The 19,658-nt window shown below is 36.9% G+C and overlaps 1 protein-coding gene across 1 annotated transcript in view; it reads left to right on the top strand.

Annotated features, from left to right (window-relative positions):
- The window catches only part of gfpt1 (glutamine--fructose-6-phosphate transaminase 1), a 55,457-nt gene extending 38,132 nt beyond the window's left edge, over positions 1-17,325 (top strand). Inside the window, exons 14-18 of the mRNA XM_073818724.1 lie at positions 6,399-6,513; positions 9,214-9,341; positions 11,319-11,486; positions 11,789-11,950; positions 15,517-17,325. Coding sequence (XP_073674825.1) covers positions 6,399-6,513; positions 9,214-9,341; positions 11,319-11,486; positions 11,789-11,950; positions 15,517-15,561 — 618 coding nt within the window. The 3' untranslated portion in view covers positions 15,562-17,325. The remainder of the gene's footprint in view (positions 1-6,398; positions 6,514-9,213; positions 9,342-11,318; positions 11,487-11,788; positions 11,951-15,516) is intronic.
- Positions 17,326-19,658: the final 2,333 nt, after the last annotated feature.

The following is a 19,658-nucleotide window of genomic DNA, read 5'->3' as shown; positions in this document are numbered from 1 at the left end:
ATTACAGTTTGAATTCCTGTTGATGTCAATGATAAACATGCCGTCGTGTTGTGATGTACGGATGGAAATCTGGTAATCGGAAGATTGTTCACGATCTCCAAGAAGTGATTCCTGAGCTATTACCTTTGTGTTCTTGAGTAGGTTCTTCCTGGGGGTGCATATCCTGGTAAAATGTCTATGATGCCATTCTATGGTGACAGGGATAAAATTATTGGAAATTGAGCCCACTGGCACTGGTTGTGTGGTGGTGAATTCCAATTCTGTTGTGTTACTGTATTAACGTCTTTTTCGAATTTTATGAACATGAATTTGACACTTTGTTGCTCTGTAAAATGGTGCTCAGTTTCCTGCGGTGCATTGTGATCGTAATGATTTCTCAAGAGTCTCAGATGAATACCCTTTGGAGGGTTGGTCATTCTGGAAGCTGTTTCCCCAACTGGAACTCTCATCACAAAGAGAATGACACTCTGACTTTCTCATCTATCCATCAATAAAAGCAGAAATCCATCCATCTGTGTTTCTTTTATCCTCCCACTTTTTAGTTCCCAACTCGTGTTTTTCCAGATCGGGGCATTAAGTGTCCACACAGGACTTTGTTTGTTGGATGTTTTTAAGAAGAATACAAATGTGCGATCATGCACCCTCAAGTGAAGGTTATCTGTATTTTTTGCTTGCTGTCTAAATTGCCCTTAAACCACACTTTTAAAATGTCAGGACATTTGAGAATCGTTGGATTGCTCCACAGATGCAGGCTCTCGCTCTCTATCCGCCCATGTCTGCACAGCACCAGAGCAGCCCCTCAGGCGAACCTCTAAACCCACACCCACAACTACTTGGAGTGTTGTGCTCCTGGGTTTCCAGATTGCAGCTGTAATAATTTGGATTGCAACTGCGAAATTAGGAAGTTTACGCTAGGGGGGAAAACAACTCTCTGCACACTTAGAAATGAGAGCGTCATGTAGACGCCAGTTTTTTTTTTTTTTTTTTTTTGTAAATACATGGGCGCAAGGCTTGGGTATATTATATTGTCAATCACACATTTTGTCCATTGTGGCCACTATATGGTAAGGTTGAATTCTTTATTCAATCCAAATCCAAATATCTGCCAGTCGAATGTCTTTTGCAGTCAGCAGTTTTGGAGGCAACAGACAACCTCCAACTGTTCCTTCCACTTTGCCAAAATACACCAGTTGCAACACAGTTTACAGCCAGTTAGCTTATAACCAGCCCATCTTGTCAGCTGCTGTATTAGATGTAGATGTGACATATTGCTTGGTTTGTCTGATTTAGCTGTGATTGCAATCCTCCCTCTCTCATGAGGCCAATGTTCTTCAAGAATGTTCTTGCTGTGGCAACCTTTATTCATAATGTCACTGTTTTCAAAGTTAATGTCATGCTGCCCATTGACACTTCAGTAATTGAATTGCTTCAAGTCTGTGGCTCTGATTGTACCACCGAATTTTCCCCACAAGGAGTCTAAACGCCCCCGGATAACGTGTGAAATCTGCATTGAGAAACTCCTTCAGTGGTTTCGTCTTCATGACAAGCATCAGCATGTTTACATCCTGTCCCGTCCTCTTATCACTAGGAAAACAGTGAAGATTTAAGGCCCCCATATACTTCAAATGAAATCAAAGAAAAAACTGATATGACGTCATTTCGAACTAAATCAGGCCGAAGCGACGTTCGTTTTGACTTAGTTTTGGCAGTTTGAGACAGCTCAACAAAGCAAACTTTCGGGGGGAATTTGTTTTGGCCCCTAAACAGCTATGAGCTCCCATTGGTTCGTGGCGATTGCGCAATTGGTGGGTGTGTTTCTCAACTCCACCTTCTTTGATGGGAGATTTTTTTTTTTCTGGTTTTATTACTCATTCCATGGAGGACAGACAGGAGAACAACATCCAAAACAACCACAACAACACCAAGTTACTAGCAATATGAACACATGAGTGTCGAATAGCTGAACTGGTACACCTGTACGATCTCTTGCACAGAGACTTTAGATTCTGAGAATGCATTTAAATCCTTGAAAGAAATTGCAACGAAGGTAGAATGTATATCGGCTGTATGATTCGAATGAGTGCAACTTTATAATGCCCAATGTAAGGGTATAGGCATGATTTCAGACACAGTCGTTGGCTACAGCACACTATACATCTGTCCCTTCAACCTTTGCAATCATCCACCAAGTTTCGACGCAGTTTTTTCAACTGCAACTTATGCCTCTTTGCTTTCAGCTTCTACTAACATGAAAGAAGAGACAATGGACTTTCTTCATTACACGAGCCATTATTTTAATAGCCAGCACTTATTTTAATAGTCAGCACTAGAGACAACTGAAAGATAAAACAGACTTTTAAACTATGACTCTAATGATGTCCTCAGCCTTTGCAGTCATCCAGCAAATCTTTGCTTTGGTGACTTAATGTTGCATGGACTGTTGGGTAGCTTGTAACTTGTCCTGAGTCCAATGGAACCAAACACATTTATTAGTTTAGAGTTGCGTTTATCTATATATTTTTTTTTATGTATAACTTTGGGTTTGCACCAGGTTTGGGTTTTTGTTTAATTTTGAAAAAAAAAACTGTTGACTTTTAAAACCACGCGGGAGGGATTTAGATTAGATTGGACTTTTCTGAATTGGTTAAAATAGTTGCTGTTCAATAGGATCTAATGGCTCACCAAGATTATAATCTGTCAATCTGTATCACCATCACCCCTTTGACCGAACTACTTAACTTGAGATTGGTACAGGAACTCTATCTCTGGTAATTGCTAATAATAAGCGACACAGTAATGCATCCGTAGATCAGTGCTCATGTGGTAGTGATTTGTAAGGGTGGGTGTCTGGTCCGTGACTCCTGTACCGTCACTGGAAGTATCTTGCGTGAACTCAAAGAACCGCAAGCGAGCCAGAGCGTGTTGTCAGATGTCCTCAATGCTTCCTAAATGTGCTTTATATTTGACTGAGTGTGGATTTAATATGCTTTGGAAGATAATGGCATAGCACCAGAACACATTTAGACATGTAATGTGACAACGTATGCATTAAAGAATGCTGTTAAACCGATTTACAATCCACCGAGTCTTTGGGATCAAAGGCGATTGTGTGAGATGGGGATAGAGAGAAAAATAGGAAGCACCTTTTCTTTCTCTTTTCTCTGGCCTTATTTGGCAAACCATTCAACCAAAACATTTCTGGTTTTCTTTCTTCTTCATATTTTTTTATAACACCTGACTGAAATACGCCTTATTCAGCCCGCTGCCATTTTGAATCGAAAACGAGGCTGTGAGGGATAGCAGTCCAGCAGCGCCCACTGTGGCGCATTGTTGCGTACCGGGATGTAGATCGTATAGCCGTAAAATAATAGGTCATTTCACATTTTTCCACAGGACAAAGCGCTCCAGAAAACGTGGACTGATTGACAGGACATATAACCTAACTTTCAGGTAACAATATTGCATTTATTTAAGAAAATGACTGTGGAAACTAGCCGGTTGGCTAATTGCTAATTTATAATGCGAGCATGTTTATCTTCCTTTAAACGTTTACGCAGAGCTAACATGTGATGTATTACTACAACAACTAAACTAAATAGATTACAAAGAACACAAGAGTGCTCAACATTTTACTCAGGATTGTTTTTCAAAAACACTGACTGGAATTAGGACGCTTAAGGAGGGTTCAGCTCCGTCTGTGTTTACCTGGACTCAAAGACCTCACGAAAAGAAAACCTTGCGATTGTAAATGAAAAAGATATTCTTTTTAAATGATGTTTTAAAGATCAACATGTTTAATAGTTTGTGTTAAGAGCCTGCAGTTAACGTTAGATCGTAAGCCTCTTTCAGACAACATGTTAAGTCATACAAAAAACAGTGGGTTGAAAGTTTATTTTTATGCAAAGAGATCAAAAGATAACAATTATTTATTAGTTTGCCATGTAGTGTTTGATGTCAACCCCTTTTAAAATCGCTAAATGATATTCAGAACATTATTTTTTTGTTTCTGTCTTGCTTTAGACAAGGAAAATGTCATGTTTATCGTAATTTCATAATAAAGGTCGGGAAGACGCTTATGACCTAGCTGCAGGCTCTTAACACAAACCATTAAGCATTTTAATCTATATAACATCATTTGAAAAACTCTATGTAAGCGTTTAAAGGAAGATAAACATGCTCCCATTAGAAATTAGCAGTCTTTCCACAGTCATTTTCTCAAAAAAAAATGCAATATTGTTACCTGAAAGTTAGGTTATTTGTCCTGTCGATCACTCCACGTCTTCTGGAGCTCTTTGTCCTGTGGAAAAATGTGAAATGACCTATTATTTTACGGATATACGATCTACATCCCGGTACGCAACAACGCGCCACAGTGGGCGCTGCTGGACTGCTATCCCTCACAGCCTCGTTTTCGATTCAAAATGGCAGCGGGCTGAATAAGGCGTATACAATGCAATGTTTTTGGCAACCAAAGTTATCCCGCTTTTTTCAGGGGGAAGCACTGCAGATCAAATATGCATTTTGGGAATAGCTGTTTTTATCCAATTGGTGCATGAAAAACATCTGTCAATCATTTCGCCGGCATCTGTGACAGTTCAGCCACTGTTAAAAATGTCAATGCCATTGCATTGCATATAAAATATCAAAGCAAGTATCATACATAAAATAACTTCACTCTTCTGAGATATTTTTTCAATAAACTGAATGTGGCAGTGATTATATGTGAAGCCTCAAAGTCACAGAAGTGTCCTAGCAGAGTAATCACAAGTGTATTAGATGCATCTAACTTTTTCTGTGTTTAAATGTTATAATCAGGTCTCCGGTGCATCTACCAACCCAGTATTTTTGATAAGCCTTAAAAAAAACGAGCTGCTTAGATTTCATTGATTTCTTTGTGATGTAATAAGGGGATCTTATTATAGTATTACCCTTAATCTGCACGTTTCCACTGGTTTACCAGTTCTAATGCCAGTACACAGTGCTTAAAGTGCTTGAAGTACTTAAATTTGACTTTTGGAAATTTATGTCCTGGAAAAACCTTGAAAATAACAATTCCTGAAGAGGTACTTGAAAAGTGGCTGAATTATTGAAAGACAATGTATCTATGAAATAAGTGTTACATTTTTTTCAAAAAGCATGTATTTTTTTAACCAAAAATTCACACAATTCAAAAAACATCATACTTTTTTCCGCTTATTTCAGTTAATGTCATCAAACTAGTGAGCTAAGCCAGTATAAGCACTGACAGTTTTACTGAGTAAACGGTAAGACGCTTTGGCTATCGTAAATAATTTGATCTGGAGCAGGTTCTCGAATCTTTTGCTTTAGATTTGAACTTCGGAGTGCAGATCACGAATCATTTGATTTAGATCGGGACTTCAGTGTAGGTTCACAAATCATTTGATTCGTTCAGAACTTCTGAGCATGTATGGGGAGTCATTTGTTTTAGATCAGGATTTTTAAGCGTTTTCGCAAATCTCTTTTTCTTATTTTATTTTTCTTAAACCGTGGAAAACATCAAACAATTAAGGCAGTACAGTTGCAAAAGTGTAGTATACTTTGTCATACTTTAGTAGAGTTTGATAAGTTAGATCTCTGATTGAATTAATTAAAAATAAATAAAAAATAGTACTTGTAGTAAAAGTCCTTGAAAGTTCTGATTTCATTTTACAGTATCTGGAAGTTCTAAAAAGTTCAAGCAAAGCATGCTAACTGTTCTGTCTTTGGCTGCACAGACGATCACGGAACACTATTTAAAGTCCCAGCTTTAGAGGAGACAAAAGAGCAGTGGATTTATTGATTTATTTACTGTATATTACACTGCTGCCATACAGATCTAATATAAACATGCAATTTTGTTTCCCAGCTGTTTACCTTCACAGACATAACCGACTGTTTTTGTGTTTTTAACACAAACTTGTGTTTATTTGACAGTTTAAGCGCAATAAGACATGAAAGAGAACTTTTAGTTTAGTACTCCGTGTGGCGGCTGCTTTCTGTGCACATGCTTCGAATCTATGTGCTCAGAAAACCGTATATCAGAAGTTTCAACTGATGTGGCTTTAAAATGCATGATTTCAAGGTGATAGACATGATAATCAAAACCAAACAGATGTTTTTTGGCAGAGTATCTGAGCTATGAGCTGTAAATGCACAAGCCTATTCTGGAAGAGGGGGCGGGAAGCTGCATCCCTTTTGCATTTAAAGCACGAAAACAGCGTGTTTCTGCTTCCACTCAAAAAAGGGATTTTCTAAAATGATATAATAAATAATCTGTGGGATATTTTGAGCTGAAACTTCACAGACATATTCTGGGGATAAGAAGTATCCTTTAAAACAAATTGCATTTTGAACTCATGTGAACTCTGTTTTGTTCTTTTTGCTTTTGTCTATTGCAGGCATACACAAGTCAGTTCGTGGCTCTCATCATGTTCGCCCTGTTGATGTGCGATGACAGAATCTCAGTGCAGCCGCGCAGACGAGAAATCATACAAGGCCTCAAAGTGCTGCCAGGTAAACATAAATACAGCTGTGTGAGTTTTAGAATTGTCTAGAATTCTGCAAGAATGTGATCCTAGTCATAAGTAACAATAGTAAATTTGATAAACACATAGGTTTAGAATTCATTTAAGTCTACATGTGCTTTTTGTGTACATTTATGATTGAAAAGCTGACGTCACAGAGCACCATCTGCATGTAAGTGCGTGTGCTCAGGGGTTGGTGTGCAGGGAGGAGCAGATGGCCTCAGCCAGCTCTCTCCGTCACTGTTGGAAGTCTTTATTGGACCGCAAGTGTCTGCTGGGGCGCCCCCCTTCCTCTTCTTTCTCCAGTTCTTGCTTTCTCCCTCTCTGGAGTTTTCGTTCCGCTTCCAAGCCAATGAGGTCAGGAATGTATTGGCAGCCAGTTACTGACGTTCCCCCTGCACTCCAGCTCGCTATTCATATGAAGAACTGCTGATTCTGTCATTAATGCTAGCATGTTTTGGATACTGTATTTGCAGGCTCAAAACATTATGTATGCAAGGTGATTATATGTGTATTGACACGCATATATTGGTAATATATTGGTGGTATTCTCAGTCTTGCCACAAGGGGAGCTGCAGCAGTATCATATCTGTTGTTTCCTTTTGAGGTTCAGCTACTGTCATGATGGATGTCAGTTTGGATAGATTCTTGCTGAGCAAGTTAGTTAAACTGTTGACATGTTTTTAGATGGCGCCTATTTTATGCTACAGGAATTTGAAGGAAACTTGCTGCTCTTTGGGTCTGTTTTTTCAATTGAAAACAAAAAATACATGAAATGGCATTAATAATTATATTTGACCATAAACCACAAAACAAGACACTGAAGTTTGAATAAATAAGCTTTCCATTGATGTATGGTTTGTTAGCATAGGGCAATATTTGGCTGAGATGCAACTATTTGAAAATCTGGAATCCAAGGATGCAAAAAATCTAAATATCAACTTTAAAGTTATCCAAATGAAGTTCCTAGCAATGCATATTACTAAGCAAATATACGTTTTGATATATTTAGGGTAGGAAATTTACAAAATATCTTCATGGAACATAATCTTTAATATCTTTTCTTAATGATCTATAATTTTGACTCACAATGTATTTTTGGCTATTGCTACAAATATACCTGTGCTATATAAGACTGGTTTTGTGGTCCAGGGTCACTAATAGTAATAGTAATAGTAATAGTAATAGTAATAGTAATAGTAATAATAATAATAATAATATAATTATTGTTGTATATTAAAAAACTTAATGCATGTTGCAATTTTTATTTTGATATATATATAATAATATATACAAATAAAAATTGTAACATGCATTAAGTTTTTAATATCTAATATTATATATTGTATATGTATATTTTATTTATTATAAAGTATAGCATAAAATATATCATTAAGATTGCATATTAAAAACTTTATATTACAAATTTTCAGAACACAAAAAGTTAGTTAACTTTACATATTACAATACATTTTTGACAACTTCTGTTCTGTACAAAATATTTAACTTTTATATTGTATAAAAAAATGTAATTAATATTGTATATTAAAAACGTAATGTATTTTACAAATTGCGCAAAAACTGAGCTGGCTTTACAAATTATTACAAAACATTTCTGACTGCTTGTGTTCCATAAAATGAAGGAAGGAAGAATTGGAAGGAAGGAAGAATTGGAAGGAAGAATAGAAGGAATGAAGGAAGAATTGGAAGGAAGAATTGGAAGGAAGGAAGGAAGGAAGGAAGAATTGGAAGGAAGGAAGAATTGAAAGGAAGAATAGAAGGAATGAAGGAAGAATTGGAAGGAAAAAAGGAAGAATTGGAAGGAAGGAAAAAAGGAAGAATTGGAAGGAAGGAAGAATTAGAAGGAATGAAGGAAGAATTGGAAGGAAGAATGGAAGGAATGAAGGAAGAATGGAAGGAATGAAGGATGAATTGGAAGGAAGAATGGAAGGAAGGAAGAATGTAAGAAAGGAAAAAGAAGTGGGCGTTTGGATGGACAGTTGAAACGCTGCCTTATCATTTATTTCTTATCTGAGAAATCTTTAACCTTTTCACCGGACATTTTAGAGCAGCGGTTCCCAATTCCAGTCCTCGCGCCCCACCGCTCTGCACATTTTGCATGTCTCTCTTAGTTAACACACCTGATTCAAATAACCAGCTCATTAGAAGTGAGGTCCGTGCAGGAACTGCGATCTGATTGACATGGTCCCTGCAAAGTGTTCATTGCTCCCTGCTCCCTAAGCGGGGGAAATCTGTTTACTCTACTTCGAAACATTCATTCACATATTTGCGCTACGCCACCGCATGTAGCGTCTTCACACACAGATGAAACTTAATAGAGAATTGTGACATAAGTGCATCTGTAAATAAATGCATTTTAAATTTACGTCTCGCACGCTTTAATGACCTTCAAATGGAACACATACACTTGCTTCGAACTAATGAATAATGGCGGAATATCCTGTGATGTCCACTTCGAAGGGCAGTAACGTTGGAATAGAACAAACGTCGGAAGCGATGCGTGAAACACACAAAATGTGCAGAGCGGTGGGTCGCGAGGACTGGAATTGGGAACCGCTGCTTTAGAGCACCTAACATGGAAGAAACTTGACTACTTAGCTGCTGATTTTCTGTAATTGGTATATATACTCATTTCTGTCATAATAAATGGCTGTGTGTCTTTCTGTAGATCTTATCAAGGAGGTGTTGAGCCTTGATGAAGAGATTCAGAAGTTGGCAGCTGAGCTGTATCAGCAGAAGAGTGTTCTCATCATGGGCAGAGGATACCACTATGCCACCTGTCTGGAGGGAGCTTTGGTTAGACCACATTTCCTCTTCCCTTTCTCCTTTGACCCATCTATAACTCACTCCCCTCCTTCCTCTGTTTCAAACCAAAAAAACCCAATGTGATAAAATTGGAAATATTCAAATATTTGTGTAATTGTCAAGCTTTTAAAGTGATCTTTGGATGAACTTTCCCTCTCAAAGGCAGTCCTCTATTTCAGATTCAAGGGTAATTTACACTGATTGAAACTATGCCGTTTCACATTCAAGAATGATTAGACCTGTATATCCAAGCCTTACAGGAAAGTAAGAACAAGGGTGAAAATAAGCATCTTAACTGATGGACGTTTAGAATTTTCCAGAAGTTTGGCCTCATTTAGCCTGACCACAAATAAAAAGAGGAAGCAGTTGGGCTGTTTTAGTTAAGAAAAATCCCTACTTACAATGGAAGTGAGGATGGGGAACTGTCATCGATGCATTAGCCAGCTCTGACCACAAAAATGTGTATATGAACATATGTAACTAACATGTGCTTTACATATTTTTTCCCCCTAATTGTGGTTATGCAACAGTTCTGCTTTTTTTCCCTTTGTTTTACTTAGCTTTTGTTTTGTTTTTTAGTCTTTGCTTTGCTTTGCTTAGATTTAGCTCTTGTATTTGCTTCATTAGGGGCCAAGCCCAAAGGGATGGTAGCCCCTATTGTATCTGTATGTTTTCTTATTATTTTCGTCCAATGGCAGCCCTATGAACAGAACATAGGAAAATGATGAAATTTGGCACACTTGTAGTGATGGCCATGAATAGTGATCTTACCAAATTTGGGGTCTCTAGAACCAACTCTATAGTGCCACCACTAGTTCAAAAAATGTAACATTTAAATGGAAATAACTCTTGAACCACTAATTCTAGAAAAATTAGTACACCTGACTCCTCTCTTTTTACTGATCACAATCAATAGCTTATGTTAAGACTCCACCCATTACATTAATGTTTCATTTTGAAAAGTATAGTATTTTGTTTTTTTTCTCTACTCCTCCTTCAAAATTAATTCAATTCTTCCCAAACTTGGCTCAGATGATCTTTAGACTGAGCTGCACAGACATGACTGAACAGATTTTTTTCATCTTTATTCAAAAGTTATGATGTTGTGAACTTAACGAGGTTGAACCAAAATTGGTTCAGAGGTTGTATCGCAGCCAAACTCTGATCAATTGATACAAAACTTGGTGCACTTCATCAACACCACGCATTGAGTGCCCATGCCAAATTTGGGAACAGCGCCATCTATGGGTCGTGAGATACCAAAAATGCAATTTTTTGCTTATAACTTTGGAAATTACAAATTATGCTGTTTTAATATCTTTTCATTCCCTGATTTATGCCTATTCTGATGATGTCTCATTTGTCATTTTCCATCAGTGTGTCTGTCAGCCATTTTTAAGCAATTGAAAATCTTTTTTTTTTTTTTTTTTTTTTTTTTTTTTTGCTACTCCTCCCACAAATGTTGTCCATTTTAGTCCAAAATCTGGTCATATGATCTTCGGACCAAGCCACACAGAAATGACTGAACAGATTTTTGATATCACTACCGTTCCTGAGAAATACCTCCCCAACAGTGATTGTGCTTGAGTTTGCCAATTTCTGCTAGGTAGCTTAGCATGCTAACCATTGCCATTCATTCCAATGTGGCTATCAGGTTAACCATAATCTACTTTATTATTAAATTAGCTTAGTATTCTAAACTGTCTAAAATGCTCTCCGCTGCACTCAGTCCTTCGTGTGCTTGGCCCGGAAATCCCTGCTTGCAGCTATATTTTTCCTTTCGTTTTTGCTTTTCCTTTGCTTTTTACTTTTTGTTATGCTTTGACCTTCTTTTTGCTTTATTTTTTACTTTTTTGCCTGTTTTTCTTAGCTTTTTGCTTTAGGTTTGTTTTGTATTTTGTTTAATAGTTCCCATCTATTCAGTCTTCCCAGGTAGCATGTTAAAGCTTGTGTTTGCGTGTCTTTTAGAAAATTAAGGAGATCACGTACATGCATTCGGAGGGGATTTTGGCTGGAGAGCTGAAGCACGGGCCATTGGCGTTAGTGGACAAACTCATGCCTGTCATAATGATCATCATGAGGGACCACACATACACCAAGTGCCAAAACGCACTGCAGCAGGTCGTGGCAAGACAGGTAAGAGCCTTTCAAATGTCCACATTAATCATTACTAGATTTGCATGTCCTGAAGTTATTATCATAATATTAGAATAAAATAAATTAAGTTAATACCACTGCTTGCAAGATGTAAAATAGTTTAAAATTGAATGGTAAAATTATTAAATATGCTGTAAATCAAGTTGCAAATTGTAAATACATTTCAGTACGCAAAAACACGTAAGAATAAATTGAATAAAAAAATTGCTTTATTGTACAGCCCTACCTGTCTCTGTAGTTTTTCATCTGTTTAAGTGTATGTGGTTATGTTGCTGTTGTAGGGCCGTCCGATCGTGATCTGTGATAAGGAGGACTATGAGACCATCAACAACTCCAGCCGCACCATCAAAGTGCCTCACTGTCTGGACTGTCTGCAGGGAATCCTCAGCGTCATTCCGCTACAGCTGCTCTCCTTCCATCTCGCTGTGCTCCGCGGATATGATGTGAGTCTCACTTCTTGACTATCCTGATGTATATTTTATGACAGAAATGCATACCTTTATTCAGCAAAGACACATTAAAGGATTAGTTCACTTCCAGAACAAACATTTACAGATAATGTACTCACCCCCTTGTCATCCAAGATGTTCATGTCTTTCTTTCTTCAGTTGTAAAGAAATAGTTTTTTTAGGAAAATGTTTTTCAGGATTTCTCTCCATATAATGGATATGTATGGTGCCCCCAAGTTTGAACTTCCAAAATGCAGTTTAAACGCAGCTTCAAAGGACTCTAAACGATCCCAGCCGAGGAAGCAAAATGATCGTTTTTTTACGAAGCAAATTGACAATTTATATACTTTTTAACCTCAAATGCTGAGCTTCTCTCGTCTCTGTGATGTGCATGCGTCGTCTGTGTAATCCGGGTCAAGACAGTTAGGTAATGTCGAAAAACTCTCATCTCGTTTTCATCTTCAACTTCAAAATCGTCCAAAAACACTGTTTTGCCTTTTTTTGTGAAGAACTTGATCTTCGTTGTATGTTCACTTTGTAAACACTTGGTTGGTTACTTCTGCAGTGATGTAGGATGATTTTAAAGTTGGGGAAGAAAACGAGACAGGAGTTTTTCTAAATACCCTAACTGTATTGACCCTCTGTGCATCACAGAGACAAGACAAGCATTTGAGGTTAAACAGTATATAAATAACCGAAGATAACCAATTGTTTCACTAGATAAAGACCCTTCTTCCTCGGCTGGGATCGTTTAGAGTCTTTTGAAGCTGCGTTTAAACTGCATTTTGGAAGTTCAAATTTAGGGGCACCACACATATCCATTATATGGAGAGAAATCCTGAAATGTTTTCATCAAAAAACATCTTTACAACTGAAGAAAGAAAGACATGCACGTCTTGGATAACGAGTACATCATCTGTACATTTTTGTTCAGAAAGTGAACTAATCCTTTAATTTTTTTTTTTTTTTAAATCAAAGAATCCTGTTTCCACAAAAATATTGAAGGATTACTTCCAGAATAAAAATTTCTTGATAATTTACTCACCCACATGTCATCCAAGATATTCATGTCTTTTTTCTCAATACTGTATAGTGGAGTTCAATACTGCTCAACAGATTGAAGGTTAAAAAGTTTCACTGCACCTTTATAGGGCTCTAAACCAGTGTTTCCCAAACTTTTTTTCTGGGGACCCACATTTTAAAGTCGATAAATCCTTGTGACCCAATAAACATTAGGCCCATATAGTTCATATATCACGAAGAGAATTTATGCATTAACAAAATATCTATGACCATTTTTAAGGTCAGTTAATCTTCCACTTAACTATTTAAAAGAGATACAGATATTTGACAAAGTACTTTTTTTTTTTTTATTTACCTGTTGTTGACAATAAGTAAAATGCAGAGGTGAAATGAGAAAGGAAGAGTTGACAAGGCATCTCATTGTTTTTATATTCTCATCATTACAGTGTACACAATTTATACTTAATGAGACAAAGTGCAAAATAGGGCAGTTAATCATTTGTTTTTCTTCCTATCATCAATAAAACCAGACAGAATCAATGCATGCCTTTCATATAACATTCAATGCTTTGCACATCTACCAGAATAATATGAACATTAAGTTAAATCAAAAACAAGTTTCTTACTGAAATATTTTTGAGAACTTTATGCACCCACTGTGACCACATTTACTCAAGTAAGATACTTTGAGGCAAAATACATAATAAAAATAAAAATACAAAATAAATACAGTCTATGAGTGCAGAGCGCAGCTAAAGAACAAAAAAAAAAAGTAGCCGAAGAAAACGACGAGCTCCCTCGTGCGGCTAATAGGTGAACTACACACATAAATTTTAATCAAGAGTATATAGCACACTGACAAATAGTGCTCGACTTGGCGACCCATACAAAATCTCCCGCGACCCACTTGTGGGTCGGGACCCGCCTTTGGGAATTACTGCTCTAACATCTACATCTCTACATCAGCCGAGGAATAAGGGTACCAGCGAAACGTTCAGCCATTTTGTTAAATAAATTAATATGTATACACTTTTAAACCACAAATGCTTGTTGTGTCTAGCTCTGCAATGCGTACTCTGTGCACTCCGGTTCAATAGGGTATGTCGGAAAAACTCCCATCTCATTTTCTCCTGCAACTTCAAAATTGCCCTACATCACTGTTTCATCTCTTTTTGTAAAGGTTGTTCGATCTTCTGTGCATGTACGCTTTGTAAACACTGGGATGGTACTTCTGCAGCGATGTAGGACAATTTTGAAGTTGAAGGTGAAAATGAGATGGGAGTTTTTAGACATACCCTAACTGTCTTGAACCGGACTACACAGTGTGGTTAACACATTTGAGGTTAAAAAGTATTTAAATTATTAATATTATTTTTTTATTTTATTTTTTTTAAATAACCAATCGTTTCGCTAGATAAGACCCTTACTCTTTGGCTGGGATCATGCAGAGCCCTTTGAAGCTGCACTGAAACTGCATTTTTAACCTTCAATCCATTGAGCACCATTTAAAGGGATGGTTCGGAGTAGAATTGACTTCATTGCTATGCACTCCGAAGCCCATGTAAATACCCCATCCGAAGTTTTTTTTACCTTAGTCAAACATTTATGGAGATATTAGAGTTTTTCGAATTGCTTGTTACAGGAGTGAATGGTACACGTGATGTATCTCGTAAATTGCACCACTAAACGTGCAAGTAATCTTACCAAACTTGTACAGTTGTATAAATAGGTTATGTACTCACAAAACGCTGCATCGGAACATTTGTAAGTCCACCATGAGTGTTTTAAAAACATGTTTTAGCCGATCCCTACTAGTCTCAAAAACTACAAATGGCGACACGTTGACGTCACTTCCCTGGTTTGAAAAAAGCACGTAAAAGTCCTCCTACAAGTTGACATGCACACAGATGTAGTAGGAGGACTTTTACATGCTTTTTTCAAATCAGGGAAGTGACGTCGACTTGTAGTTTTTGAGACTAGTAGTTCTCGGGTAAAACGTGTTTTTAAAACACTCATGGTGGACTTACAAATGTTCTGATGCAGCGTTTTGTGAGTACATAACCTATTTACACTACTGTACAAGTTTGGTAAGATTACTTGCACGTTTAGTGGTGCAATTTACCAGATACATCACATGTACCATTCACTCCTGTAACAAGCAATTTGAAAAACTCTATCTCCATAAATGTTCGACTAAGGTAAAAAAAAACTTCGGATGGGGTATTTACATGGGCTTCGGAGTGCATAGCAATGAAGTCAATTCTACTCCGAACCATCCCTTTAAGTTCATTGAGCCCTAAAAAGTAAAACTCTGTAATAATGGCTAAAAAAACAACTTAAGATCCAAGCAAAGCATTTGCATTTGCAATGAACAACCTAAAACACAATCTAAAACAATTGAGTTTTGACAGCTCAAATAACTCAAAAATGTTTTTGTCTTAAGAAAGTGACAAAAGATTGCTTCATGTGCATATTACATCATATTACTCTTAGTCCATGTTATTTTTTATTAATTCTTTTTTTCTTGTTCTACACAGGTTGATTGCCCAAGAAACCTGGCCAAGTCTGTGACTGTTGAGTAAATGCTTCCTGATCGATGCCACACACACACACACACACACACACACACACACACACACACACACACACACATGCCAGTACATACTATCAAAGACATTAAAACAATAAATCAGAGGGTTTTATACATGCCAGCTCTGATGCAATGATCCTAAAGAACCTGAAGTGTACCTCCATATACCTGTCCATATCTCATCTCAGAGCATGATTCAGAAAATGTAATAATCGTTGACTGGAATGTGATTTTTCTTTTTTCTTTTGTTTTGTTTTGTTGTTTTGTTTTGTTTTGTTTGAGTGGCGTGGTATGGGGTGGCGATATAAGAGCTGCACTCTTAACTTGATGTCAAGTGGTGTGGCCTATAACACATTTTCGTAAAACTAGTTTGACCGACAAAGACTTCTAGATGCTTCTCATCAAATACATATAAGCATTTGTGTAGCAAATATAAGTGACACAAGAGGCTTGTAACTCTCCACTAACTATTCTCCTTATGAAACCCCCCTCACCATTCTAGTGATGTGTGGCACTAAAAAAGAAACTGTGAATCAGCGTTTCATAGTAGTTTGCACAATATGTTGTCCAGTTTGCTGCTATTTAAGGGGATGTACTTGTTACTGATGAGCGTATTTTTTCCTGGGAGGACTTTCAAAACCATGGGGATTTCCATAGAGCTGTAAGAGCTTTGATACAGTGATTCTTTTATCTAAATTGGTATTCATTGATGTCCGCTAGAATTTGGTCTAAGATCATGTCTTCTCAATCCATTGCTTTAATGAACTTTAATACATAACTTAAAGGCTTTATGATGCTTATAATACAATTTTTACATTTTAAGATGTATAAAACAAGAATAAACTAATTAAATTAACCTAGATTTATAAATGCATTTAAAGATGTTACCCTAAAGTACAAATGATTGCCTTTAGAGGTTTCTTTCTTTCTTGTTGCAAAGAAATGAACGAAACCCTGCCAGAAAATAATATAAAATATCAGTTACAGTCAGAGTAAATAAATGCAATCCCTGTCGTCTACATGAAGGGTTAAATATGAAGTGAATGTATGATCTGATCACGTTTTTAGTGAAGTTTCTCTGTGCTTTTGCCAAACTGAGACATAGAAGTGGTCACGTTTGATTTAATGTAGCACAAGGAGATCTAGCGGTATGATAATGTACCAGGCTGCCATTATAAAATGTTTACATGGCTTGATGAAGAGAATTGGATGTTTAAATATCGTACCACTTTTTGCTTTCCACAAAAAGTTTGGAACCAATAGTAGTGATAGTAAATCGCTGCGCTGCAATACTGTATATGTAGTTACTGGATGAGTATCATATTTATAATAATCAGTTACTGAGATGAATCTGAGGGTACACTTGTGTACTTGAAATACATGCACGAACTTTTTGGCTTCCGTACTATTGATACCTTTATTATTGGAAATGCAGAGGCCTTGTTACAGAGGAGACGGTGAGTGTCTCTGGTTTACAGTAGTGCTGCCAAATGACGCAGAGGGAAAACCCTGAACACGAAATGTGCGACTGCCCCATACAACGCCACTGTCACTTATGATTGTTTCCATGGGACCATTTTGTTGTCTTTCGTCTTTCTCTTATGTTATGTTTTTATTGGGTATAGAAGGGTTATATTTGATATACTACATTATTTGCAATTAAATGCTTATGTACTTTCTTTGATTCAAATATTGTGATTTTTAAAAGTTTTGTTGTGCATAAAATCAACATGAATAAAGATTTATATCATCTGAATCTTTTGTTCAAAGCACCGGATGGACATGAACCAAAAATATATCAACTACTAACGGCATGTAACCAAAGGTTGAAGAAGGCTCTTATGGAGCAATAGCTCTGAAGGTACGATTACAGTTCTGTGCTTATATTTTTGTTATATTTTGGTTCTGCAACTCATGGAGAGTGTTTTAAATATTTCACAGGCTGATATATATCTTTGGAGCACTCAACGGCTTTGCCTTTAGATTTAACAATAGCATCTTAAATATAAGTAGCTTTATCTTTACATCTTGAAGGTTTGTGTGGTAGGTACTGGTAGTTTTTTTTTTTTCCCAGATCAGTTCTGCCATCCACATCCAGCAAATGTTTTTGTTTTATAGTACAAAAAAGGTTGTCTGGCCTCTTTTTTGGGGACATCAAGGCCTTAAGGTTAAAGCATCTTATTCTGTGTTTTGGATGTGTGTGTGTGTGTGTGTATAGGATTTAAAATTAATGAAAAGACTTAATAAAACATTCAATCTTTCTAACTCTCTGGTTGGTTTCATTCAGCTTTGGCCAAGTCGTAAGAAATGCCTTTGTCTAAACAGGAGTACGATATGTAACAAGGCAAGAAACTCCTTCAGAAGTTTTTTTTTTCTTCTTCTTCTTAGCAAATGGCCAGTGAATGGAGGAATTAAATTAACTGTTCTTTTCATGCTATAGAAAGGGTCCAAACGATGTTACTTTATAGCTGTCACAATTTTGTGGAAATTCACATTTTCTGAGACATTTCGAATCTTAATAGGGTAATGCTATGCTTAATTTGATCTAAATATAATGATTTCTGTACTTTTTGTAGATTTCTGTAGTTTTTTTTTAGTATTGATAGTTTGAGGTTATATTATTTTATATTTGATATTTTTAAGTTGATTTTTAAGTATATTTGAATAGTTAATCTGTAATACATAAACGCATAAAATGCATGCAGTGAGAACCCTGGATGTATACCGTGGGGAACAAAATTAGAGAACAACCTATAATTTCCTGAATTAAAGTACTCTGGTCGAAGTTAGAGAACACTGGTTAATCCGACCTTCACTCTTAAAAATAAAGGTGCTTCACGATGCCATAGAAGAACCTTTTTGTCTAAATGGTTCCATGAAGAACCTTTATCATCTGAAGAACCTTTCTGTCTCACAAAAGGTTCTTTGTGGCAAATAAGGTTCTTCAGATTATAAAAGGTAAGCAAGAAGTGGTTCTTTAAAGAACCTTTGACTGAATGTTTCTTTGTGGAACCAAAAATGGTTCTTCTATGGTGTCGCTTGAAGAACCTTTTAAAGCACCTTTATTTTTAAGAGTGTTTGTGTGAATTCCTTAGTTATGTGACAATCCAAATGGCAGGATTGTTTCCAATTTTCACTGAGGGCCACTCTAAGGTGACTAAAACCCTGTGACTAGATGAAGGGCAAAGCATGACTCTTTTAGCCATTGCAAGAAAAGCTGGTCATTCCAAATCAGTGATTTCTCGAAAATTGTAGGTTTAAAATGACATTAATTCATTCAAGTTCCCCAAAAAGGCTGATCATCCACATAAGAAGACAGGATAATGCAGAGACCCTCAGTGGGGAATTGGTTCAACACTGCAGCTGGAATTGCCTGACAGTTCAACAGGGAAAGGATCTGTCTTGGCATGTTTAAAGGGTTAGTTCACCCTAAAATGAAAATTAGCCCATGATTTACTTGCCCTCAAGGTAGCCTATGTGTATATGACTTTCTTCTTTCAGTCAAATCCAGTTGGAGTTATATTAAAAATTGTCCTGGTTCTTTCAAGCATTACAATGACAGTGGGCAGGTGTTTCTGTTCAACAGTCCACAAGAAGTCCAATAAAGTGCATCCATCCATAATAAAAAAGTGCTCCACACGGCTCCGAGGCGGTTAATAAAGACCTCCTGTAGCAAATAGATGCATTATTGTAAAAAAGGTAACGTAATAATCACTTTTATCTAGCGTGCACTAACTTTTGTTGACGTAAGCCGTTCTACGCATGCGCCGCTGAGAAGCGGAAAGAGCACAACAAAACACCAGTCATAAATTTGAAGTACAAAAGGAGGATTTGTAAAGAAAAATGTCGGAGGATTTTGATATAAGCCAAGAGACTGGTTTTCCTTTGCTAAAGAAAGAAAACTTTGCTTCCTTTGCTTCTGTAAACAAACGTTGGTTTTCGCGAGATCAGCGGTGCATGCACAACGCATTGAGGGTGAGTAAATCATTGGCTAATTTTCATTTTTGGTTGAATTACACTTAAAAATAAAGGTGCTTTAAAAGGTTCTTCACAGCGATGCCATAGAAGAACCATTTTTGGTTCCACAAA

This window comes from Garra rufa, chromosome 15 (genome assembly GCF_049309525.1).
Source record: "Garra rufa chromosome 15, GarRuf1.0, whole genome shotgun sequence".
NCBI classification, from domain to species: Eukaryota; Metazoa; Chordata; class Actinopteri; order Cypriniformes; family Cyprinidae; genus Garra; species Garra rufa.
The sequence above is the reverse complement of the archived record's forward strand: the minus strand, read 5'-3'. Positions and strand labels throughout refer to the sequence as shown.